Below are 27,191 nucleotides of genomic sequence, written 5' to 3'. Positions count from 1 at the left end.
TCTTGATCTCCAACTCGACCAGACCTGTCCAGCCAGAAGGACCAGCCAGCGACCCCCTTCTGGAAGATAACACCACGCTGAAAGAAGCCTCAACGACAGACTCCAGCGCTTGTAGGATAGATATACCTGACTCTGTAGCCTGCTACTGTGTGTGTGTATGTGTGTGTGTGTGTGGGGACCAGCCCCAAGGTTTATGATTACAGTGTTTCAATCCGCCTAATAAACTAGAATTTTAAGGATCCCAAGCTGGACATTTGTAGCCAACAAGAGGACCCAAGAAACTATAGGCCCGTTAATCTTACCTCAGTCCTGGGGAAGCTCTTTGAGAAAATAATCCAGGAGCACATCTACAAGGGACCAGCAGGGGAGATTATGCTTAGGAGCAATCAACATGGGTTCATTAGAGGCAGGTCCTGTCAGACCAACCTGGTTGCCTTCTACGACCAGGTCACAAAAGCTTTGGACGCAGGTGTCGCGGTGGACGTAGTCTTTCTGGACTTTAGGAAGGCCTTCGACACTGTCTCTCACCCCATCCTCACTAAAAAATTAGGTGACTGTGGTGTCAATGCCTACACAGCCAGATGGGTCGCAGATTGGCTAGAGGGCCTCACCCAGAGAATGGTGGTGGATGGGTCATTTTCGACCTGGAGGGACAGTGGGCAGTAGGGTCCCCCAGGGCTCGGTTCTCAGGCCCTCACTATTCAATCAGTGACTTGGACAAGGAGTTGAAAAGCACCTTCTTCAAGTTTGCAGGTGACACTAAGGTGCGAGGAGAAGTGAGCGCGCTAGAAGAGAAGGACAGGCTACAACTAGATCTGGACAGGTTACAGGGGTTGGTGGATGAGAGTAGGATGGGTTTCAATACGGAAAAGTGCAAGGTATTGCACCTGGGGAGGAAGAATCAGCAGCATACCTACAGGCTGGGGAACTCCCTTCTTGTCAGCACAGAGGCAGAAAAGGATCTTGGAGTCACTATTGATTCCAAGATGAACATGGGCTGCCAATGTGGGGACGCGGTCAGGAAGCCTAACCGCACCTTGTCATGCATCCACAGATGTATCACGAACAGGCCAATGAGGTGATCCTCCCCCTCTATGTGACATTGGTTAGGCCGCAGTTGAAGTACTGCATCCAGTTCTGGGCATCACGCTTTAGGAGGGATGTGGACAGCATCAAGAGGGTCCAGAGGAGGACCACTCTCATGATCAGGGGCAACAGGGTAGGCCCTATGAGGAGAGGCTATGAGACCTGAACCTGTTCAGCCTCCACAAAAGAAGGCTGAGAGGGGATATGGTGGCCACCTGCAAACTTGCCAAGGGGGACCAGCAGGCAATGAGAGAGTCCCTGTTCCCCTGTGCACTACCGGGAGCAACAAGGAATAATGGCCGTAAGCTGACTGAGAGTAGATTCAAGCTAGACATCAGGAGGCACTACTTCTTGGTCAGGGCGGCTAGGAGCTGGAACCAACTTTCGAGGGAGGTGGTGCTCGCCCCTACCCTGGGGGTCTTCAAAAAGAGGCTAGACAATCACCTAGCCAGGATCGCTTGACCCCAGCATTCTTTCCTGCCCATGGCAGGGGGTCGGACTTGATGATCTGCCTAGGTCCCTTCTGACCCTACCTACTATGAAACTATGGCTGGCCACTGCATACCTGCGGCTGCTAAGATGCTGGAACCAAGGATTCACCTTCTCTCTCAGCCAAATTATGAGCAGAATTAAGTAAAGTACAGTAGCTAGTAACACAATAATTACCTTTGCTTGTGTTCTGTGGCAAAGGTTCTAAGCATTTGAGTTCAGATTTTGGCTTATGTAAAAATAAGAAAAAAGAAAAAACCTTGTGTAAATTATTTTAATAAAGAAAGAGTATGCCATAAAATTATAGAGTTATATAAGGTGCACGTTTGGAAGACGTGTGACTTTCTCTTTCATTATATTTTTTCTGCTGACTTCTCTGTGTCTCGGATATTGTCTTATAGTGCTATGTTGGGGTCATTTCCTAAGTTTTCAATCTTATTGAATATCTGTGCATTTTTCAGAATACTGCCACAGGGAACACATTATACTTCTGCTCCATTGTGTTTCCAGGTCTTACTCAAGATGACGTTACGAGGTACAAAAGCCTATGTATTTGAATCACAGCTTGTCTGATAAGGCATTTGTTTTTGTGGATCTACTGCTTTTGAGATCAGTGCTTGATTTAAGTGCGGCATGGTTGAAATTGCAGGTGGACCTTCAGTTCTGGCATGCTTTGACCTCATGGCTTGATATTTGGCATTTTGCTATCTAAAAGGAAATGTAGCAAAGTCTGCTGCACTGGTTCACAACTTTGTTAGACTCAAGACACACCCTTGGCAAGTGTCAGCTCTTATTTTTTCACTCATTTTCTGACTAAAAATGCTAGAGCAGATCTGTTGCAAAGAACTCAGACCACAACACGTGAGAGAGTTGTCTACACTATGGATTCCTATTTGAAATCCTTGGATTTATCTTGTGAATCATATTTGCACATCTAGCAGCACTAACATTGCTTGATTTCCTGTGGCACCCTTGAAATTCTCTCAAGTCACCCCAGGGTGCTGTGGTACCCTGGTTGAGAATCACTGATCTACTGAGTTTACAAAGACAGGCTTGTTTTTGTGTTAGGAGAGCGCATGAGGGCATTGCAGCAGCTATTGCTAATCCTGTTTCATAGATAATTCTGGAGATTATATCATTTCTTACAAATTCTCTTTGTAAGGTTTGTATCTATTTTAATATATGTGCATCTTGATCATGTGGCAAGAGCACTTGAAAAATAATAAATAAAATAGTGAGACCTGCATAGTGTGGTAGATGAGATACAGGACTAGCTGGTTCAGGTATGGTTCAGAATATTGGCAATGATACATGTGAGGAAAGTATTGCTGGTGTGATGTACTTAAGAAATTTCTGAGCTTCACATAAGCTTTATCCAGTTATTCCAAAAATGTAAACATTTATTTTTTAAAAGTACAAAGTAAAAACTTAAAATTTGTATGGCTCTAATCCCTCTTTTTTCTGCCCTTGAATACTCTTCAGTCTCCTCCTCCCATCCCATATTCTTCCTTTTCTCTTAGTTACTTGGATAGATACCACTTGTACTTTTTCAGATGGTCTTGTCCTCCTTTTTGCTTGCAAAGTTCACTTAAATTCATTTAACAAAAAAAGCGTGATTATAAATGCAAGAAAACCTACAGGGATTGGTAGAAAGGAATTTTCATTACTTTCTGTCTTGAGAGCAGCTCTGGTTCATTTTATAAATTGAATTCTAAGTACAATTATTTGTTAACATTGCTTAGGAAACTTCTCCAAAATATTAAAACAAAAAAGTTTTCTTGAGAGAGATAGGAAGTAAAATACTTTAAATCTTACATTTAAAATCAGCCAAAGAAGAGGATGGTGTCATGTGTTCCTTCTTCCCAGGTTACAAGTTCAATGTGTGCTTTTGCTTAGGGTTGGATTCTTATACGATTAAATAAAATATAGCTTAATTATCTTCTAATTTTCAATAATATGTAAAATTGTAGGTTCCTACAGTGTTCTAAAATCTAAATATTGCCTTTAGATTTACAGTCATTTCTTTTTCTTATAGAGAACAAGTACGGTTTAATGGATTTGGAATTTTTATCTTTATTGTATATCCTGGAGCATTTGTTGACCTCTTCACCACCCATTTGCAACTTATATCTCCAGTCCAGCAGTTAAGAATATTTTGTGCAGGTAATAAGTTGAATTGTTATGGTAAAGCATAATTGATGCACCTGTCATTTTGTGTGAGTTCGTTTTGATTAACATTGAAGATGCATGTTGTATAGTTTTAGTTTAATACCTGTTGGGCAGATATCCACATACAAAATAATACCTTGAAAATGGACATCACCCTGCATCCTACTTGATCATCTTAGTAGAGAGGGATTTCACAAACAGGGAGATTTTTCCCTCCCCTCAAAGTAATTCTTCTCCTTTGAGGCTGAGTCACTGTTGGTTAGTGTAGGGAGAAATTGCAAAGCCAGTGTCCAAACTGTTCTGGTCACCTGGAGTTGGAACAAGCGATACATTCACTTAAATAAAAAGTTGTTATATCTTAGCTATAACTTGGGAACAACTTACAAGTAAGGTATGGCAAAATATCTTTTGGGAGCACTTCCAGCAGATACTTCAGCCTATAACTTGAACTTCAGGGTAGATCATTTAAAAAATAAATGACTAGCTATAAATATTTTAGGAATGGGTGTCAGTTCCCAATGTTATCAATACATCATAATTTATAGCAGAGGTACAAGACCCAACAATTTCAGTTCTCCCCAACCTGAAAAATGACAGTAGCATTTTTTCCAGAGGGAAAAAATAATGGAAAGGATCACTGTATGTAATGAACCACAAAATATATTTTGATGTACTTATTCACGCTGAAAAATTCTTTACTCTGTGTGTGGTCCCAAAACTGGGGGGGGGTTTAAATCATGGAAAAATGTGGATTTGGGGTTACTTTTTTCTAACCAAAAATTGGGATTTTATTTTTTTTTTTTTAAATCAGAGAAACCCCGCTTACTACAGGTTAAAGAAGCTCAAGAGTTTTAAGTTTAAAGACAGAAATCAACATCAACAGGAAAACATTAACAGCAATATCAACATCTGGCCCACCATTATTCCCAAGTGACATTCATAATTGTGCAATTTGCACAATGCAAATTGCTGGTGCCCCGCACTCCCAAGCCACTGTCTGCTGTCCCCCTGGGCCCTGCCAGTGCCCCTCATTCCCAACCTGCAGACCCCCCAGTCCTTCCAGTGCCCCTCACTCCTGACCTGCAGCACTCCACCCCGTCTGGTGCCTCTCACTCCTGATCTAGCCCTTTGCCCTCCTCCCTCAGCCCTGCCGAAGGGGGTCCCCAGATGCTCCCGTTTCACCTGGGCCAGAGTACAGTGGCTCTGGCTTGTGCAGGTGGCGACAGAACCAATCCAGCCCTGGGGCAGGCTGGAGGGAGTAGGAGGGGAGGCCTGTGGCGCCCACCCCCTGCCGGGCTGGGACTCTTGTGCTGTGCCAGGCGGCTTGGCCACAGCCCTGCCCCAGGCAGCATCTTATGGCCGCCCCGCCACTATGAGCACAAGCAGTGGTCCCCCGCTCCCTTCCCCCACTGGAGGGGCAGGCATCCCTCCCACTCTGCCACAGCCCCAGCACCTAGATACATTCCCTCAGCACTGGCAGACACTTCCTCCCCCCCCCCCCCCCCAATGGTCCTCTCCTCCAGACAGTCCCCAAGCCCTGGCCCTCCACCCCCTGCTCCCCACTGACTTACCTGCGTCCAGCTGCCAGGACTGCTCCCATCACCCTGCTTGGCTGTATGTTGGCTATGTGCATGTGTAGAGGTACATGGTACCCCCTGCCTCCACTTGCCCCAAGCAGCTTCTTGCAGTCTGTGGTTTCCTGTCTTTCTGTGACTGCAATGCTTTCAAATATTTTTGCGACCCATGGGTTGAGAAACAGTGCTCTAGAGCAGGGGTGTCCCACCTGTGGCATGAATGCCACAAGTAGGACGTAACAGATCTGGGAGAAGAGGCAGGAGAGTAGCAGAAAGAGCAGGAGATTGGGCAGGGAGCACAGAGTAGGCAGCAGAAAGGCAGAGCAGCAGATTGGGCAGAGGAAGGGATCAGAGTGGCAGTCAGAGGAGTGGGCAGGGCTGATTTATGACACACCCGCCATAATGGTTGGCCCTCACTGCTTTAGAGCAAGATAAAGCATCTTTCACCAAGGCAAGTTCTATATTCTCTAACTCTGTATGTTGCTAAATCCTAATATTAAAACTTTAAGAACATTGGTTGTATACTAAGCAGCGAGTACAGTTTTGAATGCAGACTTGCTGAGCAATTGTTACTTCCATTTTCTGTAATGAATGCAGTCTGAGTGGATTTCAAATATAGCTTCCACAAGTGCAAGTCACTTATTTTATACCTCACCCAAGATAAGGTTTTGCTACCAGGAAGGAAAGGTCTAAAATACAAACACAAAAGTTCTTATATATTTTTTATGACTAGCCTCATTTGCAAATCCAGTCACTGGTTTGGGAATTACCGTGTTAGACAAACATCCAGGTCTCATACAAAGAGGTCCTCTAGTAGGACACTGAAGAGTCGCTGACAGATTCCGTGTCGTGGCTCTTATTTCACCTAGATTCCAGGTTGTTTCAGAGACCAAAATGGCTCCCAACCTCTTGAAATCAGTTTGGTAAAAGTTCAATGCCTTTTTCAGTTTCCTGGTACTAGTATTCTTTGGCTGCCAGAGGAGCAAAGGAGAGAGAATATGAATATATCTCTTGTTCTATTGTAAACTTGTAGTAGAACTGTAAAATGTTATAAAAGACATTTTTAGATGAGTATACTGAGATAGGCCACCATGTCCTCCTGCTTGCTTGCAAAGTTCACTTAAATGCATTTAACAAAAAAAGTGTAATTATAAACACAAGAAAAGCTACAGGGGTTGGTAGAAAGGAATTTTCATTACTTTCTCCGGCTAGTTCTTGAGAGCAGCTCTGGTTCATTTAATACATTGAGTTCTAAGTATACAATTATTTGTTTAAAATTGTTTAGAAAACTTCTTCAAACTATTAAAACAAAAAAGTTTTCTTGAGAGAAGGATTTTAAATAATTTATTTTTTTTATCTTACATTTAAAATCAGCCAAAAAGGAGGATAGTGTCAGGTGTCCCTGCTACCCAGGTGACAAATTAAATGAATGCTTGAAAGCATTAGCAAAGCCTGCCTTAATTCAAGGCAGGTGAGCAATAATCAATGTTAGGCAAAGCAAATTAATCTATATCTGGGATGCTTTAATAAATCAAAAACTTCCATTATGCACATGTCGGTTTTTTACTACAACTTGCTTCTTAAATTACTGCAGGTCAGCATCAAAACTCAGCTAGGCTAGACAGAATTGAAAGAGAAAAAACATCAAGGTCTATATATGTTTGAACCATTTCCCCCATTGCTTTATAGGAAACAAGAAATAGCATTTGTAAGCCTCAAATAGTTATCTGCTATAGACAAAAAATGCATTTTGTAGTGTCAATTTTATATTTTAAAAAATGAGACTGAAATTGGAATTGGACTGAAATTGGACTGAATTTGATGTTGGTTAAGCTTATTATTGTATGACATATTTTACTGATCTTTACTGTTGTCAAAGGAACTGAATGAGCCTACTCCCAATTTTTGAAGGCCCAAATTCAAAATGTAAATAATAGTCTGTTTTCAGATTTTGTTATGATTGTCAATGAAGTAAGAAGATTGACTGAAAAAGGAATATCCAATATTTTTGTAGATTTAAAAAGTATATCGGTTGTACAGCAGATGGCATCCTGAGTTCAAGAATATTGACAGGATCTCAAAATAAAAATGAGATTTGAATGACAGCTAAGGAATTCCAAGTTAAAGAGACTCTAGATAGCTGTTTTCATCTTCCAAAAAAATCAACTCTTCAGAGAAGTGTACTCTTTTGCATTGTTTTTGAGAATCTCTAATATGGACTTTTAAAGGAAAGAGACCAGTAGATTTTGTTTGAGTTCTAAGGTGGTTTTGTTATTATCTGAAATCTTTCTTTTTAAATATACACAAGAAGGCAGGTATCTAGGGATGCTGTATGAGGTTTACCCTTAAAGGAATGTAAATGTTTTCATAAAATTGGATTGACAGTTACCCTATGAGACTTATAAACCTCTCTGTGTTAGGTTCTATTTTGCTTGTTGATACTTAGGTGAATAACAATTTAAAGCAGAGCCCTATTTTACTTTGTGTCTAAATGGCAGTTTTTCAGTTAGTTTTGGCAGTTAGATAATTTTATTTTTTTTAACTTGTGGGTGGCTGTGTGGTTTGGGAGGCAGGGGCATTAGAAACCCAAGTCTGTACTTACTGGGTAGGTGCCCTAAGCACTCAGTTGTTGAAGATAAAACATTAGGTGGACCTTTCTCCTCCTTAAGCTCGGACATGTGTGGACATAGCTGTGCACCTGCCTGGCTGTTGTGTTACATAGTGGGATCATCTGCACATGTGCCAGACTTATAGTACTTGCATACTAAATGACTGCACAGTAACTGACATTACTGCACAATACCAGTGCCTCACAGTTTGTGCCTGCCGATTCTGTGTCACTGTAGCAATAAGGATTAGCGCATTAGCACGGTTTTTGCTGTGGCACACTAATGCACACTAGAATAGTCCGCTGCACATTAAGGTGTAGACACGCCCTGTACGTCCATACTGCAGAGATACCTGCCTTAGCTTAATATACCATCAAAGGAACTAGAGCCCTGTGGGCTAATTGACCCCTGTGGACTATTTCATCTGCTTCCCACCTGTGCAAATTGAGTAAAGAGTATTTGTTCTGATTTAGCACCTTTTTGTGACCCTCAGAGTTTATGCTGAAGTCTCTCCTTAGCTCACTCACCTGTTTTACTGAGATCAGAGGTTTCCAGGGTGAGAAAGGATCAAAAGGCAGAGAGAAATACTGGCCTGGGAAAAGTTATGTGAATTTAGATCCTTCACTTCTAACTTAGACACTTCAAACATGTTCCTGCAGCTGTTGATAAAGTGGTGGCAGCTACTTAAAAGACACTCTGCTTCCTTTTCCCTTCCTGCTGGTACTATTTTCAACCAGTTATGGCTCAGCTTGCATGTACAGGGCTGTGAGCTCAGTCAGTAAACTACTACCCCAGTGTACTCTTCTTATTGTTTATAATGAATGGAACAGCCAGAAGAGGCCAAGCAACATCTGATGTTGCTTGGGCATTTCTGCCTGGCCCCTCCCCTGACATCTACCTGGAGCCATGTGTGCATTTGCCACCACCACGAAGCCCAGCTGGGCTCTGGCCCCCGGTGCAGCCATTTGTAGCCTCCTGGCTGCCTGCCACAGCCAACCCGGGCTCTTGGCAGCTGCTGTTTGCCACAAAGCCCAGGCTTCTTGCAGCAGGGCTTGCAGTCTCCTGACTGCCTGCTGCAAGCGGGCTCTGTGGTTGGTGGCAGCTGCCCAGACCACAGGCCAGCTGTGGCATGCCAAGCAGAATAGCCTTGTGCCATGCTTTTACATGTGCCAGGGGTTGCTGACCCCCAATATAGCATATATTTCTTCAGATGTTTAAACTTTACATTTTATAATATTAGGAAATGATTAATGATGCCTTTTCCTTTCATGAGATGATTAGAATTCAGTTAAAATACACAGCATTTAAAATTATTTTAATTAGTTCCACAAAACTAACTTGAAAGTGCTAGATGCACTCCATTTAAAACTGATCTTTTATTAAACAAAGGAAGTATTATCCAAAGCTAGTGAACTGAGGTGATTATTTCTGGTTACCATGGTCTTCAAGATTTTAGAACTAGTGGATCTTATCCTCTTATTTTTTTTCCAAGAAGAAAATAGGAAGGCAAGACTCATGTGTGATATCTTTTTATTGGGTCAGCTGTATAGCTGGGAGAGCTGCTTTGGGGCATCAGGTTTCCTTCTTCAGGCCCCTGATGATCTCAGTTACAGTTGGTCTTATAAAAGATATCACAAAAAGCCTTGCTTCTAGATGAAAATGAGCATTCCTGCTTTTTGACTCCATAGTCATTTTCTCAACTTTTACATGGAATAATCAATGAGTGGAACTAGTTAAATAAATAGAAATAAAGAAAATATTCCTTTAGAAGTGACTGATATCAGAAGCTGATTTAACACATCAGTTAAGTCCAGTTCCAAGTGCTTATAAAGTAACTTCCACTAATTCAGTGGTTTGACTTCCTTTAAAACATTGGCAGCAAGCATGTAGTGTTTGTTATTTTTATTTAATTTTAAAGTTTTGATGAATAAGGATTTTAATGTATGTTGTCATATTTTTCACATTTAGCTTTAAACAAATATTTTTAAAAAGAAAATACATTTTATTCAGAAAAATTCCTATTTTGTACATCTTTTTATCTAGATAGCTATATCATTTTAATCAAGTAACCTTTTTCTTTCATCTGGTATACCCATTTGATCAAAGATACTTGGCAGAAATCAGTGTACTGCTCACTGGGTCTATGAAACGTATTTAAAGAAAAAATTCTTTAAAGCTGTACAACTAAGTGAAGTGAATGGTTCACTTAGGTTTGTAAGTGGTGTACATGCCTGAGGTACTGGAAGATTGGGGCTTTTATTCATGAGGCAGAAGGGTGACTATATTTCTAGTTGCTTGCTGTTCAGAATGTTTTCTTTGTTGCTAGTGCCAATATTTGTTTAGACAGCTAATTTTTTAATTATTATTAATTTTTTTTTAGGAGTCTGGCATAATTTTGTTCTTGGTGTGGCAGGTCTCGTAGTTCTGTTCCTGCTGCCAGCAATTCTTTTCCCTTTTTACTACACGGGTGTTGGAGCTCTTGTCACTGAGATCACAGAGGTGAGAGCAGGTCTTAAATTATTTCATTTAACATATTGTATTACCTGAAATACTGTACTGGCTGCCATTATGAGGGTAAAATTTGATCACTCCATAAAGAGATTAAAAATCCATCTAGTATTTGAAAGGTTTATTGCTACAAATCAATCATTGCTTGATTTGAAAGGATCATGGCGGCCTGAAGAATTTAGGCATATGCATATAATTCATTCATTACATTATAGACTTTTGATTCTTAAGCTTTTCAGTATTGGCCCATAAATGTTATGGGTGGGAATTTCCAAAGTGCTAAAATGACTTTGTTTCAGCCATGTTGGTCTAAGGACATAGGCAGACAAGGTTCTTTGGGTAAATCTGATATATTTTATTAGATCAGCTAAAATAGTTTGAAAAATTCTTCTTTGCAACCTTTCAGTTACAAACGCCCTTAGTCAAATCCATTGATTATTTTTTTCAGTAAAATTTGTGACTGTCACCTAGGCAGTTTTGAAAATCCCACCCTGCATCTGACAACTTGAATAAAATGATAGCATCTAAAAGGCCATCTGATAATTGGTGAAAGAATATATAACATTTTTGATAATTTTTAAAATTTGAACAACAAAAGAACTCATAGAAATAAAATTATAAAATAATATTAGTGTTAAAGGCTATTGATTTACTTTTTATCAGAAGCTATTTTATTTAAAAACAGAAAATAATGTACATTTGCTGCCTATGTACATTTCCTTCATTTTTTTAATATTAGAGCCAGAATTTTCTAATATTCAGTCTTAACTCTTCATTTTTGTTTGTGTTATTTGAATAATTAATCCAGTTTTTTTTTATATTGGATTTCACTATCGTAAGTCCATTTTTTATATTATGCATTTTTTTTTTTTTAATTTGATGATAGCATCATACAGGAAAATCCAAACACAATTTTAAAAAATGATGGCATTCTCATGTGATCTTTGGTTTTATTTGCAATTGAAGTGGAATCGGAAATGGGTCTGACTCCCATGTGTCAAGTATCCGGACGTATGATTTTTTTGTAGTGCAGACCACCACTAATGAGCCAAACAACAACCCCCAAACCTACAATTTTCAACCTGATATAGCATATTGTGTTCTTTGATCAACCAACATTATTTAGCAAATGTTTGCCTGATTTTCTTTGCGTGATATTAATAAAAATATGGTAGAAATAGTTGAGGATTGTTTGATTTTTTTTTTTTGATATTTTGGGTGAATTCTCAGATTTATTTCTATTTTTTTAATGGAATTGAACAAAACCAACCCTAGACGATGAGAGAGAGAGAGCGAGCAGTGATCCTTTAGTATTGTAATATGAGACTGTGCAGGGGATCCTCTGCTCTCTTGGTCAACGGAAGCTGGGAGCCAGATAAGGCAGCTTTCTGAGCTCCTGGAAAAGTTGTTTCATCTCATCTCAAGCAGTCAGATTCTCTGATAGCAGAAATGACAGACATTTGGTATTACTTAGATCAGTGGTGTTCAACCTTTTTTCCCCAGCAGGCCAGATGTACAGTGTCTGGTCTGACCAAGGGGCAGATAGTAGCTGTGATCCAGCACCCAGGACCAGCTCTGCAACCACGCAGAGCGGGGCAGAGGCAGCTCAGCCTGAGCCTGATGCTGCAGGGGGGGAAGGGGACTTTACTCTATCGTGTGGAGGTGGGGGAATTATGACCCAGCATTGGGGGGGAGGGAAGGGGGCTTGACCTGCCTTCAGCCCAGCCCTGTAGTGGGGAAAGGGGTATGGCCTGACCTCATGAGGGGAGGGATTTTGGCACAGTCCCAACTGAGCCCCATGGGGGAGAGGGCCTGGCCTGGCTCTGACTGGGCACACAGGGCTTGGGTTTGGGAATTTTTCAGGGGTAGGGTGGTCATATTAATGGCCACCACTCCCCACCCTAAATTTCCCAACCGTTGAGGAGCCGCGCAGGCCAGATACAAAGGCCTTAAGAACTGTGTTTGGTCTGTGGGCCAGAGGTTGAGCACCCCTGCCTTAAATAAAAGATGAGCTGACATAACTTGTGTCCTCTATGGGGCAGGAAGGAAAGGTGTACGTTGACGTAACATCTCCCAGAAGTATTGTTCGAGAATTAGGGGTATTACCTTCTGTCTCTTGAATCTAAAATGACAGGAAAAACAGTAATCCATTGTATAAAATGGATTGCCCGGATTTCAAATGTCTTTGGGATATTTGGAACATTTGGATTATACATGTTTATATGCATGTGAAGGAAGCCACACTTTATGGAGGCTTTTGGGTTTTTTTTTTTTAATGCCCTGGCTAACATTGAAATCAAAATAAATTCTGCTTCTGCAGAAAAGATAGGGTGCCTGAGAATTTTTGTTCATTGGAAGAAATTGATTCTAGCATTATTCAGAAAAGGTATGACAAGAAATCTATCACTTTTTTCCTTTGAAGGATTCTCCTGCCAATGGACCAAGAGGACTTTTTGTAGGAGACCTTGTTACGAATCTACAAGACTGCTCAGTTCATAATGTGGAAGACTGGAATTCCTGCTTAGGAGAGCTCTCACAGAAGCCTCAAACAGGCTACTGCATAAATGCAGCAGTACTACAGCAATTAAGCTTCCCAGCTAGAGGTACAACTGTAGATACTCCTTCTAATTATGTAGATTATAGTTGTATTGTTACTCAAGGGGTACATTGGGTTTAGTATTTGTTACTAGGCCAGTGTATTGGTTTATCAAGTTTAGTCTCCTGTCTTAAGCAGTAGTTAGTATGTGATTCGTTTTTAAAAAAAATATGTTGGATAGGGAGGAGGAAGAAGAATGAATTCCTGTTACCTTGTAGCCAGTTTAGTTTATGACATGAAGAAACATTTGAATTGCATGACTACAGTTATTACCAGTAATAACATTATCCAGCTCCAATTTTAATCCGGTTACAGTAATCAACTCCATGACCTTCTGAAGTAGTAAATTCCAGATGTTACCTTACTACTATGATTGCTTCAGTGGGAAATCATTAATGCCATGCAAGTTTGTGGGCTGCTTAAATTAACAATCGTCTGGCTTATGATTACAATTTCTGAGCTAACCCATTACATGCTTTGTGTGGTATTTTTACTTTGTCTCTTAAATACTGAAGATTTTTGCAAATAGGCAGTTAGTTTTGTTTTTTGATTCAACACAGTCCTTCTAAAGTCTTATCTTCTATTTCCTTTAATTTTATACATTAGAGTCCTTGTTAGTGTAACAGCTTGGCACTCATTAATGCAGAAGAGAAATTAAGCAAAATGAGGACAGCAAGCCACGGTTTAGTATGAAACTAAAAAAAAACAAACAAAGTAAATCCAATAAACATAGAATTATAGAAAATAGGGTTGGAATTAACCTCAGGAGGTCATCTAGTCCAACCCCCTGCTCAAGGCAAGATTGTCCCCAACTAGATCATCCCAAAGCTTTGTCTAGCCGGTTCTTAAAAACCTCCAAGGATGGAGATTCCACAGCATCTCTGGGTAACCTGTTCCAGTGCTTTACTACCCTCCCAGTGAGAAAATTCTAATATCTAACCTAAACTTCCCTTGCTGCAAATGGAGACTGTTGCTTCTTGTTCTGTCACGTGCCACCGGTGAGAACAGTCTAGCTCCATCCCCTTTTGAATTCCCCTTCAGGTTGTTGAAGGCTGTTATTAAATCCCCTCTTAGTCTCCACTTCTCTAGATTAAATAAGCCCAGTTCCCTCAGTCTTTCCTCCATAAGCCATGTGCCCCAGCCCCCTCACCATTTTTGTTGCCCTCCACTGAACCCTCTCCAATTTGTCCATGTCCTTTTTGTAGTGGAGGGCCCAAAACTGAACACACTACTCCAGATGTGGCCTCACCAGTACTGAATAGAGGGGCATAATCATTTCCCTTGACCTGCTGGCAACACTCACTAGTGCAGCTCAGTATGCCATTAGCCTTCTTTGCAACAAGGGCACACTGTTGGCTCATATTCAGCTTATTATCCACTGTAACCCCCAGGTCCTTTTCTGCAGAGCTGTTGCCCAGCCAGTCAGCCCCCAGCCTATAGTGATACATGGGATTATTCTGTCCTAAGTGCAGAACTTTGCACTTGAACTTGTTGAACCCCATGAGATTTCTTTTGGCCAAATCCTCCAATATGTCTAGGTCACTGAATCCTAGTCCTACCCTCCAGCATATCAACTCCTCCTCCCAGCTTGGTGTCATCTGCAGACTTGCTGAGTGTGTATTCTATGCCATCTTCCAGGTCGTTGATGAAAACATTGAACAAAACTGGTCCCAGAGCTGACCCCTGGGGCACTCCATTTGATACCGGCTGCCAACTAGACATCAAACCATTGATTACTACTGTCTGAGCCTGATGCTCCAGCCAGTTTTTCTATCTACCTTACAGTCCATTCATCCATCCCAAACTTCCTTAGATTGCCTGCAAGAATGTTGTGGGAGACAGTATCAAAAGCCATGCTAAAATCAAGGTACACTACATCCACTGGTTTCCCTGTGTCCACAGAGCCAGTCACCTTGTCATAGAAAGCAGTCACATTAGTCAGGCATGACTTGCTCCTGGTAAATCCATGCTGACTCTTCCTAATTACCTTCTTCTCCTCCAAGTGCTTAGAAATAGATTTCTTGAGGATCTGGTTCATTATTTTTCTAGTAAATTAGGTGAGGATGATTGGTTTGTAGTTTCCTGGGTTCTCCTTTTTTCCCTTTCTTAAATATGGGCGCTATGTTTGCCCTTTTCCAATCATCCAGGGCATCTCCTGATCACCCTGAGTTTTCAAAGATGATGGCCAGCAGCTCTGCAGTCACATCAGCCAGCTCCCTCAGAACCCTCGGGTATATAGTATCCGGCCACACAGACTTGTATGTGTCTAGCTTTTCTAACTTAACCTGCTCTTTCACCAGTGTTGGCTGCTTACCTCCTTCCCACACTGTGCTGCCCGGTGCAGTAGTCTGGGAGCTGCCCTTGCCTATGAAGACTGAGGTGAAGAAGGCATTGAGCACTTCAGCATTTTCTGCATCCTCTGTCACAAGGTTGCCTCCCCCATTCAGTAAGGGACCCACACTTTCCCTGATCCTCCTCTTGTTACCAACATACTTGTCAAAACCCTTCTTGTTACCTTTCCTACCCCTTGCTAGCTGCAGCTCCAAATGCAAATTAGCCTTCCTGACTTCATCCCTGCATGTCCAAACAATGCTCTTATACTCCTCTCTATCTATTTGTTCAAGTTTCCACTTTTTATAAGCTTCCTTTTTGTGACTTAGGTTACTGAAGAATTCCTTGCTAAGCCAAGCTGGTCTTCTGCCATACTTGCTAGTCATCCTGTGCATTGGGATGGTTTGTTCTTGCACCTTCAGTAAGGTTTCTTTAAAGTACAGCCAGCTTTCTTTTTCTGAAGTCCAGGGGCCTTACTCCAGTACTCTACATCCTTCCTTTCCTCAGGATCCTGAACTCAGTCTTCTTGTGGTCACTGCTGCCCAAGTTGCCATCCACTACTACATTCCCCACCAATTCATCCCTATTTGGGAGCAGCAGGTCGAGAAGCACGTGGCCCCTAGTTGGCCACTCCAGCGCTTGCACCAGGAAGTTGTACCCAACACTCTCCAAAAACTTCCTGGATTGCCTGTGCACTGCTGTATTGCCGTCTCTGCAGATATCAGGATGAGTGAAGTCCCCCATATGAACCAGTGCTTATGATTGGGAAACTTCTGCTAGCTGTTTGAAGGCCTCATCTACCACATGTTGCATTATGCCCAGAAGTTCTTTATAGATTAAGTCAAGCAAAATGCAGTAGGAACAGTATTCCAGAGGTGAGGTTTTAGTGCTGAGCAAACATGGAGCCACATAATTTTTTAATAAAAAAAATGTTTTTAAAATTGTATGACATGACCGCAAACTTCCTGCAGCCATTTTAACTGTCCTAACATGATATACAGAAAAAAGTGGAAGTAGCTTTAAATAAAAACTGCATTTCAGACCCATCAGAGCTTTAAATGTTGTCACCTGTATTTTGCATTACATGTAAAAATACATGGTAAGTCAGATACTTGAGCACATTTCGTTTTGATTTATTTTGCTCCCCCAAAACTGAACCTTCTTTCACATTTAAAAGCAAATCCTGAGCCAAAGAGTTACACTACAGCTGACAGCTGGAATTTAGAGGGGGATTTTAGTCAGAAACTAGTGACTCAAAATGAAATGGTAAGTCAGCTCCCAAGCTGGTAAATTAATAGTTTGAGTCACTCTGAAAGACTTTTTAATTGGCCTGGGATGGCAAATAAGAACCAACCCTCAGATGTTTATATCTCCCAAAGGTGTGGGTATGAGATCTCTGCTGTCAACAGAAGTACAATTTCAGAGGTTAGAAGTTATAAAACTTCCTATTCCTTAAGCCTCCAAATCCTATTTATACTGTATTATCAGTGTCTTAAACTTATTCCAAGCCCAGTTGGTGTGTATTGTGTTAGCAGCCCAGCTGAACCAGTCTGTCTGCATATTTTCAGCAGTGAGCCTCCAGCAGTGATAATTATTCCTTTGAAATGTAATGAACTTTGTTCAAACTGCAACAGCTGTCATTCATCAAAATATCAACAGTTCACATATCAGCTTCGTTTCTAAATATTTAGTATTTATAATGTTCTTATTTACAAATGGACCACATCTATGAGAAAAAAATTAAACTGGTGTGAAGCCATAAAGAAACCAATCTTCTAAAGGCCTCCTAAAAAAAAATAAAAATAAAAATAAAACCAGCTTATAAAAGAGTTAATGTAATGCTCAGTCACAAGTAAAAAAACCTCTCCTTGGCTAGTCCTAGAGCAGGAGATGCCAACTCTTGCTCATGCAGGCTCCAGGGTCTGAAGACTTATGTAGATAGAAGTCAGACGGTGCAGTGGTATGTTGGAAGTTCACAGCCCTTGTTTACATTAGCAAGGGCACTTATTTAACTTCAGTCAGCTAAAAAAATCTGTTATAGTTAAACTGGTGCAGCTCCTTGTGTTTTTAGAATGACTCAATATACATTTAGTTCGCATTGAAAAGTCAGGTGCTAAACCAAGTTTAAGAGTGTCTTAAGTTCAAATTTTGCATAGGTCTAACTTGGTGTTAACTGTAGGCAGATCAAATTATTTGGTAACTCCTAATATGTAACAAAAGTGTAGTAGTCTGCCCTTAGTATCACAAGGGGATTTATTAAGATGAAAAGATATGCGCGTGGGAGAAATGGCTGAAAACTGGCAAAGTTCTTAGGATAGCAAAACTTATTTTCAGTTATGGCTGACAGGCTCTCCAAATGAATTTTTATTCATTAAACAGGCTGTAGAAATGTTTGATTTTATTGAGAGACTGATTTTCCTGCTTTGAAATAAAGTGCAATTTATTATAAATCTGTCACTTGCTCCCTACATGAAATTAATTGGTTGTGTTCTTTAGTCTACAGAAGACTTGATGGCACTGTTGAATGCTGTAGTAACAACAGCCTCACAGATATTTGCTTTTCATACAGCAATAATTTGAACAGCCACCAGGTAAGTTACTTAGGCTGATGTTCAGATTGGTAAATCACAAATGCACTTAAAAATTGTAATTGTTTAATTATAGTTATACATTGCACTTTCCATGTGAGCACCTCCAAAGCATTTGATAAATATAAATTAAATTTCTCAGTACCCATAGGAGTTAGGCAAACAGTAATATTCCTGGTTTTCACTTTAGAAAGCCAAGACACGGAGTAGTTCTTTGATTTTTCTCAAGGTCACACAAAGATGTGGTAGAGCCAGAAATGGATTCCAGGCCTCCCAAACCCGTACAGCTAGCCGAGAGGTCATTCTTTCTCACTTTGTTTCAACTCTCCTACATTTTAAGCTTTGAGTGGAGAACAGTGGTGAATAAATGAGCCATGATAGCTCTTGAGAACAAGGGTTAATTGCTCATCATGACTTTGATTCTGCAGGTGCTGAGACTTCTAGACCCTTATCCAACAAAGCATTTGAGTGCCTGCTCATCATTAAGCATCTGAAATCAGTGGGGTTGCTCAGAGGGTTAAAATTAAGTGTTCTTAGTGCCATGCTGGAGCAGGGCCTGAAGAGTTCAGCACCCTACAAGATCAAATATTTTTCTACTTTTCACCCTTAGTCTTCTTGAAGAATAAGGGAAAATGTAAAGTGTTTCTTTATGATTAGGCACTCATCACTCTCAAAATATAGGAATTCATACTGAAAGCAAGTGTTTGGGAAAGTTCCAGATAAACAATTGTGGAGTATGTCTAGCAGTTCACTCAGCCATAGGAAAGTATAGGTTACAGTAGAGCAGGGGTGGGCAAAATGGTGGATCTGGCTAGTGTCCGGACTCCATTTCCTAGCAGCCCCTGCCTGCATGGCTGGGGCCAGTTTTCCATGGAGAACCCTACAGAAGCTGGGCTCTGATATTGGGAGGCTGAGGTTCCGTGGAGACTGGCTCCAGCAGCATGAGCAGGGCGTGCAGCAGGATGCAGAGCTGCTCCGGACCCCAGCTGGGATATTGTGGCAGTGACAGCGTGGTCCGGAGCTGGGGCACAGCTGCGATGTGTAGCCTGCATGCCTCTGCCCGGGGCAGGGGGGGCTTGAGGGGCTATAGCTACCTCAGAATTCCCTGTAGTAATCCCTCCCCTGCACAGGTGGTGGCAACCTAGCCTGTCCCTCTCCTGCCCACAGCACAGTCCCTCTTCATCCTCCCCATCAGGAAGAGGCTGGTACTGCTGCTGCCTGCCAGCACTGCTGAGACCACTCTTCTTGGAAACCCTGGCTCTGTGCTATCACATCAGGGCTTCTGCTGGGGTCAAAATCTGGCCTGCAAGCCAGACTTTGCCTGCCTTTGCACTAGAACTATCCAGCTGGTAGCCCACTGGCTGTGTGCAGCCTGTGAATGGTTAAATTATGGCCCTCAAGGTCTCACCCAGCCACCACTCCCTGCCATTGCTTTGGCTGGAAGAGCAGCTAGAGTCTCTGGATTCCCTCTCTTAGCTGCTGTTTCCTGCTTCTGCCCCAGGAGGCAGGACAGGGCGACCCAACACAGGGAGCTGAGAGTGAGTCCAGACTGCATAAGGGGGTAGAGCATGCCCCAAAAGGGGAGTGGTTGTGGAGCAAGGGGGAGAACTATGCCAGTGCGCCCATATGGTACAGCAGTGCGGGGAGGAGCTTCCCACGCCGTTTTGCGAAGCAACAGGGGAGCGTCTGTGTAGTTCATGGCCCACACTGGTGCAGCTTATGGGGTATGTAGCCCCCAGGAGCTTAAAACTTGTACAGCCTGAGTTACAGCAACCCAAGGTAATATACCTTAATTTTGACCCTCACTGCTTACCTTAGAAGAAGAGACTAAATCAGTTCCCAGTTAATGGATGTGCCACCCTGATGTGAAGCTCCCAATCCCCTAGGAATTGAACAAAGACTATTGGGGTGCAGCAATAAAGATTTTCTTGGCCAATACTGATAGCTGATTATTAAGCAGCCATATTGGCTGATACTGATCCGATAGCTCATTTACAGGAATGCAGCCCTGCAACTTGGAGATCAGCATCCTGCTGGTAAGTCTGTAACGGGGAAGAGGCATGGGGGAGGGAAGGGACGTGGGGGGAGCAGATCAAGGCCCCCATGGTGATGGAAGTAGTGGGGCAGGGGCTGGGGCTGGGATAGGCCCTTCCGAGCCAGGGCGGTGAATGGGACCCTGGGGTGGGGTCAGGATGGCCACTCTAAAATTCCCCATAGCCACCCTTCCCGGTGCCACCACCGCCTGCCCTGCACAGCTGAGTTCACCCCACTCCCAGCCCCCACTCTCCCCCTCACTGGGAAGAGGCTGGTGTAGCCCCTGCCATGGGCAACTCATCCAAAGGGGGTGGGGGGCAGGGCAGCTCCCCACTACTGCACACAATCCCGGGGGAGGCATGGGGGCATGTGCCCCCCCAGATTTGCGCGTGGGGCACAGGCAGGTTGCCCACTATGGGCTTAGGGCCACACTGCCCCGTGCCCCGCCATAGGGTCCAATTCACCACCCTGGCTGGGCAGTGCCTGCCTCTGCCCCACTCTCTCCCTCACTGTGGGCATCTTGCCCCTTCCCTCCCTCCACACCCTGTCCCTCCCCCACACTGCTTCCCCCTCCCCCCCACACAGACCTACTGGCAGGACGCTGCTCTACAAGCTTCTGGGCAGCATTCCTGGCCACATAAATGCATGTGGCTGCACACATTCACTCAGCATTTATCAGTGATATTATTGGCTACATTGGCCAAAAACAGCAAATAGCTGATAATGTTAATTTTCCTTTTATTAGTGCTGATACAATATGTGACCAATATATTGGTTCACTTCTAAAAACTATCAATTTTATTTAATCTTTGGCATCAACTAGCCATTAGGTAATAACACACCTGACTGAACTGGATTCTTTCCTCTGTTCTTGGCTGCAAGGTTGCTTCTTTGGGGAAAGACTCTTTCTTGGGTCTATGATGAATGAGGGACTGTTAACAGCTGAGTTGTTTAAGCAGCTTTTAAACTCCTACTTGGTCTACTAGATCTTTTCTCCCCTGCAGGGTATAGACTGGAATGGAAGTAGTTTGGATTGAGTTTAATGGAAAATGAGTGACACAAGCTCATGTGCCAGGGTTATCAGCCTTGCTGTTGGCTGAAATCTCCAATCCATCTCCTTTCCTAGGCTTGGGACAGTAGAGAGAGAAATATTTTTTTTGCTTGCCTTTAGGAAAATTTTGTAAATCTGGTGTAAGGGATCAGGAAATAAAATCCACTTCCTGATGGCTTCTATTCATGTCTCTGTCTTCCTGACCTGAGGAGAAGGGAGAGAGATCATAGTCTCAGTCTGTAGAATGAGTGGGTGCTGTTGTCAGATTCTAGAAAACTGTGGGTTAGCTCAGAGTGACATCTTAGCAGTCAAAAGTGCCAGAAATGTTGTGTGCTGTAGCTTTTTGTTTGTTATAACAAAAATGTAAGTTCTTATGAGTACTACTGGTAGAAAGGAAATCAAACCCTGTAACGAGGCCCTTACTCTGTGCTGTAACACGGTCCTGGAATATTTCCAGCCAGCCTGGTCATCACTAGTCATGTGTGAAACCCTGATATACCTACATTTAGATTTTGTGCTTGTGTCAGTTCATATTAATACTAATCTTGTGCATATAACCTTCCCCCTCAAAACTGGTAGATTGCAGTGCTAAATGTGGATGCATCAGTCACTGTACAGAAGATCTGAAGGGCATTCAAAGATCTCCATTTGCATCAACATGGTCAGGATGTAGCTCTAACATGTAGTAGTTTTTATTTTTGATCTATCATAAAACCCCCTAAATTAGATAATGACTTCAGTTTTCCTTTCCAGTACACCTGTTTGCCAGCACGAAAAGCTATTGAGTCCAGCCAAGTTTGTCGAACCAACACAGATTGCCAGAAGAACTTTGTTCCAAGTTTTTGTGTGATACCTTCTGTAGAAAACCAAACAAAGTTAATCAGGGTGAAGCATCCACCTCAGGTTGACATGCTGTTTGTAGGACACCCCATGCATCTTCAGTATACAGGTTTGTGTTATGTATGAGAGGGCTGATTGAATAAGGTATGGGAGGGCTTTTCTGTATGGTTGTTCTGTGCAGAATCCATTTGTAGTTCCATTTCTTGTTGCCTCTGCAGGTGCATGGAGTAGTTAGAAATAAAAATTAAATAGCCACAAGATACGGAGATAATAGAAGCCATGTGCCACATTCAGATTATTTTAAAAAGCGTGAAAAGATCATTTCTCTGATAGATAGCACTTATCCTAGCAGAACCTTTTTGTGAAATTGTACATGTACATTTCCCAGTGTGAACTCAGAGGCTTTGGAGTCATTATAAAGTTTTCAGGTGAAGTCATGCACCAACCCCTCAGTCTGTATTGAGACATAAAACAGCTGTTGGTTTTAAACCCTGCATCTGGGGCTAGATTGTTACACACTTTAGGAAGCCTACTCATATCCTAGGTGCAGGTATGTAAGAAAAGTTCATTCCCTCCCAGGAACATGTGAGTAGAGGATAGATCCTTCAGGTTACTCACCTGCTGGCCAAAGGGCATGGGCTAGGTTGTAGGCTGAGGCCAATTTAGGTAATGGGTGCTGGTTTACTGCTTCTTCTCCAGCAGCCACAAGAAAGGAATATAATTTGGTCTCCAGTGTGTGCCTCTGATACATAGCCTGTCAGGACTGATTCTTTGTTGTGCTATGAACTGTCCCTTGTCAGGGCTATGCCTGAGGTTACAATCTGGTCCTTTGTGTGGAGCTTCCTTGAAATCACTGGGTTTTCTTCTGAAAAATATGTTCAGAAAATATGCTTATTCAAGAGGAAAGATAAGAATATAGCTAGATACATTCCTAATTAGAGAGAAACTTAAGCATGTGCTCAAATTTCTAGTTAACCTGAATATTTCCTTCTGCTGGATACATTTTTATACTGGTATTATTGATTACTTTTTTAAAATGTATTATGTTCTTCTTGTTTGAAGTATATGCTGGTAGTCTGACACAAAATAACTTTTCACGTTGGGATTTTTTAATTTTTTTTTGGCCTGATTATGTTGGCATGAATGCCTCATTTTGTATTTGTGACATTTCTGTGTACAGCAGCAGAGATCTAAGAATAATGTTGGATAATTATTTTAAGCTCCCTTTCTTTGGTTCTGCAGCTGAACAAACTGAAGGTACTCCAACAACAATTGTTATTGTTCTGTTTTCCAATATGTTGCTGATTAGAGTAATGGAATTTTAGTGGACATTTCCCTTTAAGCTCTAATTCTGCAAAACAACCTGCTTTTTATTGTCACGCAGTCCTAAAAGAAAAGAAATCAGGAAGGAGCTATATTATTGTTGCCCCTTGTGACCTAAAAATTTAGTCGTACTCTGGAAAGTTGTTTTGTGAAAAAACAATTTGCAGTGCTTCACTGTGTTTGAAGGGTTGCCATATCAAATAGCCATTTTTTTATTTTCAAACTGAGCCTTTTTCCATCTGAGCCATTACTGGAAAGTGGATTTGGCCTCTTAGTTGGGTAGGGTTCTTTCCTTTATTGCATGTAAGTAGCAAAAGTAAAGTTTTATGACCTTCAGCCCTTATCCTGTTTTGTGTGGCATGCATGTTAGTGCATTTGTTTCCCCATGCACTGCACAATTCAGGTTAAGGGCCAAAAGTAGATCACTTTATAGTTTGCCCAGGAGTAACTGACTGGAACTTGGTAAATAATTTTGTGGGGGAAAAGGAGTAAGTATAGAATCGTTTCCTTTAGCTGTGTAAATTTTAAAATGGGAAAATGGTTTAAAAAAAAATCAATCATTTGGTTCTTGCTTTTCACATGGCAAGTCAGATTTTTCCATACAATTCTAAACTGCAAATGGTAGTGTTATGTTTCTTATGCAACATTTTTGTTTTTCCATTTTCTTTCTGTTTCAGTGAGCCTCAGCAGTTTTGTACCACGTCACAACTTTCTAAGCATAGATCTACCTGTGGTGATAGAGACATTTTGCAAGTATCCTTTGAAGTGTGTGTTCTTTTTAAAACAAAAAAGAAATTGTTTAGACTCATCAATCCAGCTAGTTTTCAAATGGATAGTATTACTAGTTTTATACAGGGCCCGTTCTGTTCTGTAGTGCACTGGGCTGCAATGCTGAAACATATCTGTAAGACTTAAGTTATACCTTTCCAAATTGATTTTTTGCTCATGTGACTAACTGAAAATGCTTTGCAATATTTATCAGAATGGTTTTGGTCAATTTTATTTGGACCCTCTCCTCTTGGTAAATTTTTAGAGAACTTTGTAGCAAATTTAAATATAATATATATGTAATGGAATATAATATTCACAGTATTACATATAATATAACGAGCGAACAGTCGCAGCAAACAGGGGAAGCAGTTTGCAAGCAGTCCACTAGCCAGCTCGCAGGTAAGTTGCCTTCCCCACTTTGAAGGGGAGCCTTTAAACTTTGTGAGAAGGAGCAGGGGAAAAAGGAGGGACCTTTTGGAACCAAGGAGCAGTAAACAGGCTAGCTTATAGGCAACTTTGGTAGGAAAGGTCTGCTTGGAAGAAGGGCAGCAAGAGAGAGGTGGAGGATTAAGAAACCCAGGGAAATGCCTGGAGGATGTCACAATGCCAGAGCCACTGCCTCTGCTTTCACCTGTGAGGTGTCTGTCCAGGCAGGACCACTCACTGTCAGGGCTTCAACCCAGGTCCAGGTTTGGCACCGTGGAGACTGCAGCTTGCAGATTCTTTCTGGTGACGACTAGGTTGGGGAGTGCCTGCGCTGTGAGCAGTGCCTCCTGGTGGTGTCCCTCAGGGAGAAGGCAGGAGAGCTAGAAGAGGAGGTGGCAAGGCTCTGAAACATCCTCCACTGTGAGGACTTCAATTCAGTGCTGATGGAGACCTCTAGGACTGTGGAGGGAAGGACTGCCAAAGGCAGTGCTAGAGAAGAGAGAGGATATATATTCCCAGGAAGGTGGAAACTGGAAGCTTGTGACCTGGCAGCAAGCAGAAATCTTCATCTCCATCTGCATCTGTTTGCCCGGAGAACAGACATGGAGCCCTAGCAACAGAGGAGGAGGAGCATGTTCCATTGGTAGAAGAGGACAGGCCACACCTCACTAAGGTGAGAAGGATTGAAACCACTGCCACCAAGATGAAACGATGGGTGATGGTGGCTCAAAACTCCCTTCTGCGTGGGACAGAGGGATTCATTTTCTGGCTTGACCTGTTGTCTTAGGAAGCCTGTTGCTTGCCCAGAGCCTGGATCTGAGATGTCATGGGAGCATTACTGAGACTCATTTGGCCCTCTGACTACTACCCCATGCTGCTCATCTATGTGGGCACCAGTAATACTGCCAGGGGAGACTCTGAGTAGATCAAAAGTGACTGCAGGGGTCTGAGTGCTAGGATGAAGAGGACAGGGGCTCAGGTGGTGTTCTTGATCCTTCCAGTCAAGGGGAAGCACCTGGGCAGGAGCAGGCATATCCTGCAGTTCAGTGCATGGCTGCTCAAATGGTGCACTAGGGCTTTGACTTGGACCATGTGATGTTATTCCAAGAAGAAGGATTGCTGGGAAGAGATGGGATCCACCTGACAAAGAAAGGGAAGAGCATCTTGGCAGACAGGCTTGCTAACCTATTGAAGAGGGCTTTAAAATAGGCTTGCGGAGGGATGGAGACCAGAGCCCTGAGAGAAGTGGGGATGTAGGGGATCTGGAGGAAGTGCAAGCAGGAGGGGGCAACAGGGGAAACGTTCTTATTCTTCCTGAGAAAGTAGGGCAATCAACTAGTTACCTCATGTGCCTGTACATGAATGCACAGAGCCTGGGAAACAAGCAGAAGGAACTGGAAGTCCTCAGTCACAGATGTGATTGGAAGAACAGAGACTTGGTGTGATGGCTCTCATGTCAGGAGCACCGTCATAAATGGGTATAAACTATTCAGAAAGGACAGGCAGGGGAGAAGAGGAAGAGGAGTTGCACTGTATATGAAAGAGCCATGTGATTGATCAGCAGGGATTCTGGTTTTCTCTGATTTAAAAAAAATCCCTAATTTCCAGATTTAAAAAAGTAACCCCAAATCCACATTTTTCCGTGATTAAAATGAAACACCACTATACATATATCTATATCTAGAAGAACTCCATTTTTAATCATGGAAAAATGTGGATTTGGGGTTACTTTTTTTAATTGGAGAAAACCAGGATCCTTGGTAATGACCTTGGACTTAAGAAAAGCAGACTTCAACTCACTCAGGGAACTGATAGGCAGGATCCCCCTGGGTGAGTAATTTGTGGGGGAGAGGAGTCCAGGAGAGCTGGCTGTACTTTAAAGAAACCTTACAGAGAGCACATGAACAAATGATCCTGATGCGTAGCACTACCAAGTATGGTAGAACACCAGCTTGGCTCAGCAGGGAACTCTTCAGTGAGCTAAAACACAAAAAGGAAGCTAATAAGAAGTGGAAACTTACACAAACAACTAGGGAGGAGTATAAGAATACTGGTTGGGCATGCAGGAGTGAAATTGAGAAGGCCAAAGCACAGATAGAGTTGCAGGTAGCAAGGGGTGTGAAGGGTAACAAGAAGGGTTTCTACAAGTATGTTAACAGCAAGAGGAGGATCAGGGAAAGTGTGGGTCTTTTACTAAATGGGAGAGGCAACCTAGTGACAAAGGATGCAGGAAAGGCTAAAGTACTCAATATCTCTTTCACCTTAGTTTTCACAGGCAAGATCAACTCCCAGACTACTGCACCTGGCAAAACAATTTGGGGAATAGATGAGCAGCCAAAAGTAGCAAAAGAACAGGTTAGGGACTGTTTAGAGATGCTGGATGTGTACAAATCCATGGGGCCAGATGGGATGCATTAAGGAGTGCTAAGGGAGTTGGCCTATGTGATTGCAGAGCCAGTGGCCATCAGTTGGTGATTGGGAGAGATCCCAGATGATTGGAAAAGGGCAAACATATTACCCATCTTTTAGAAAGGAAAGAAAGAGAATCCAGGCAACCACAGGCCTGTCAGCCTCACCTGAGTCCCTGGAAAAATCATGGAGCAGATCCTCTAGGACTCCATTTCTAAGCACTTGGAGCAGAAGGTGATTAGGAACAGTCACCATGGATTCACCAAGGGTAAGTCATGCCTGACCAACCCGATTGCCTTCTGTGATGAGATGACTGGCTCTGTGGATGTGGGGAAAGCAGTAAATTTGATATACCTTGACTTTAGCAAGACTTTTCATATGGTCTCC

The 27,191-nt window shown here is 42.4% G+C and overlaps 1 protein-coding gene across 3 annotated transcripts in view; it reads left to right on the top strand.

Moving 5' to 3' along the window:
• Positions 1-27,191, top strand: part of MBTPS2 (membrane bound transcription factor peptidase, site 2) — a 57,702-nt gene that overhangs the window by 17,159 nt on the left and 13,352 nt on the right. For all 3 annotated transcript variants that reach the window (XM_059720854.1, XM_059720853.1, XM_006263975.4), the window contains exons 5-10: positions 3,611-3,738; positions 10,308-10,426; positions 12,858-13,038; positions 17,859-17,953; positions 21,789-21,984; positions 23,876-23,951. In XM_059720854.1, the coding sequence (XP_059576837.1) occupies positions 3,611-3,738; positions 10,308-10,426; positions 12,858-13,038; positions 17,859-17,953; positions 21,789-21,984; positions 23,876-23,951 (795 nt within the window). The remainder of the gene's footprint in view (positions 1-3,610; positions 3,739-10,307; positions 10,427-12,857; positions 13,039-17,858; positions 17,954-21,788; positions 21,985-23,875; positions 23,952-27,191) is intronic.

This window comes from Alligator mississippiensis, chromosome 1 (genome assembly GCF_030867095.1).
Source record: "Alligator mississippiensis isolate rAllMis1 chromosome 1, rAllMis1, whole genome shotgun sequence".
Classification (NCBI taxonomy): Eukaryota; Metazoa; Chordata; order Crocodylia; family Alligatoridae; genus Alligator; species Alligator mississippiensis.
Note: the sequence above shows the minus strand (reverse complement) of the source record. Positions and strands in the feature narration are given on the sequence as shown.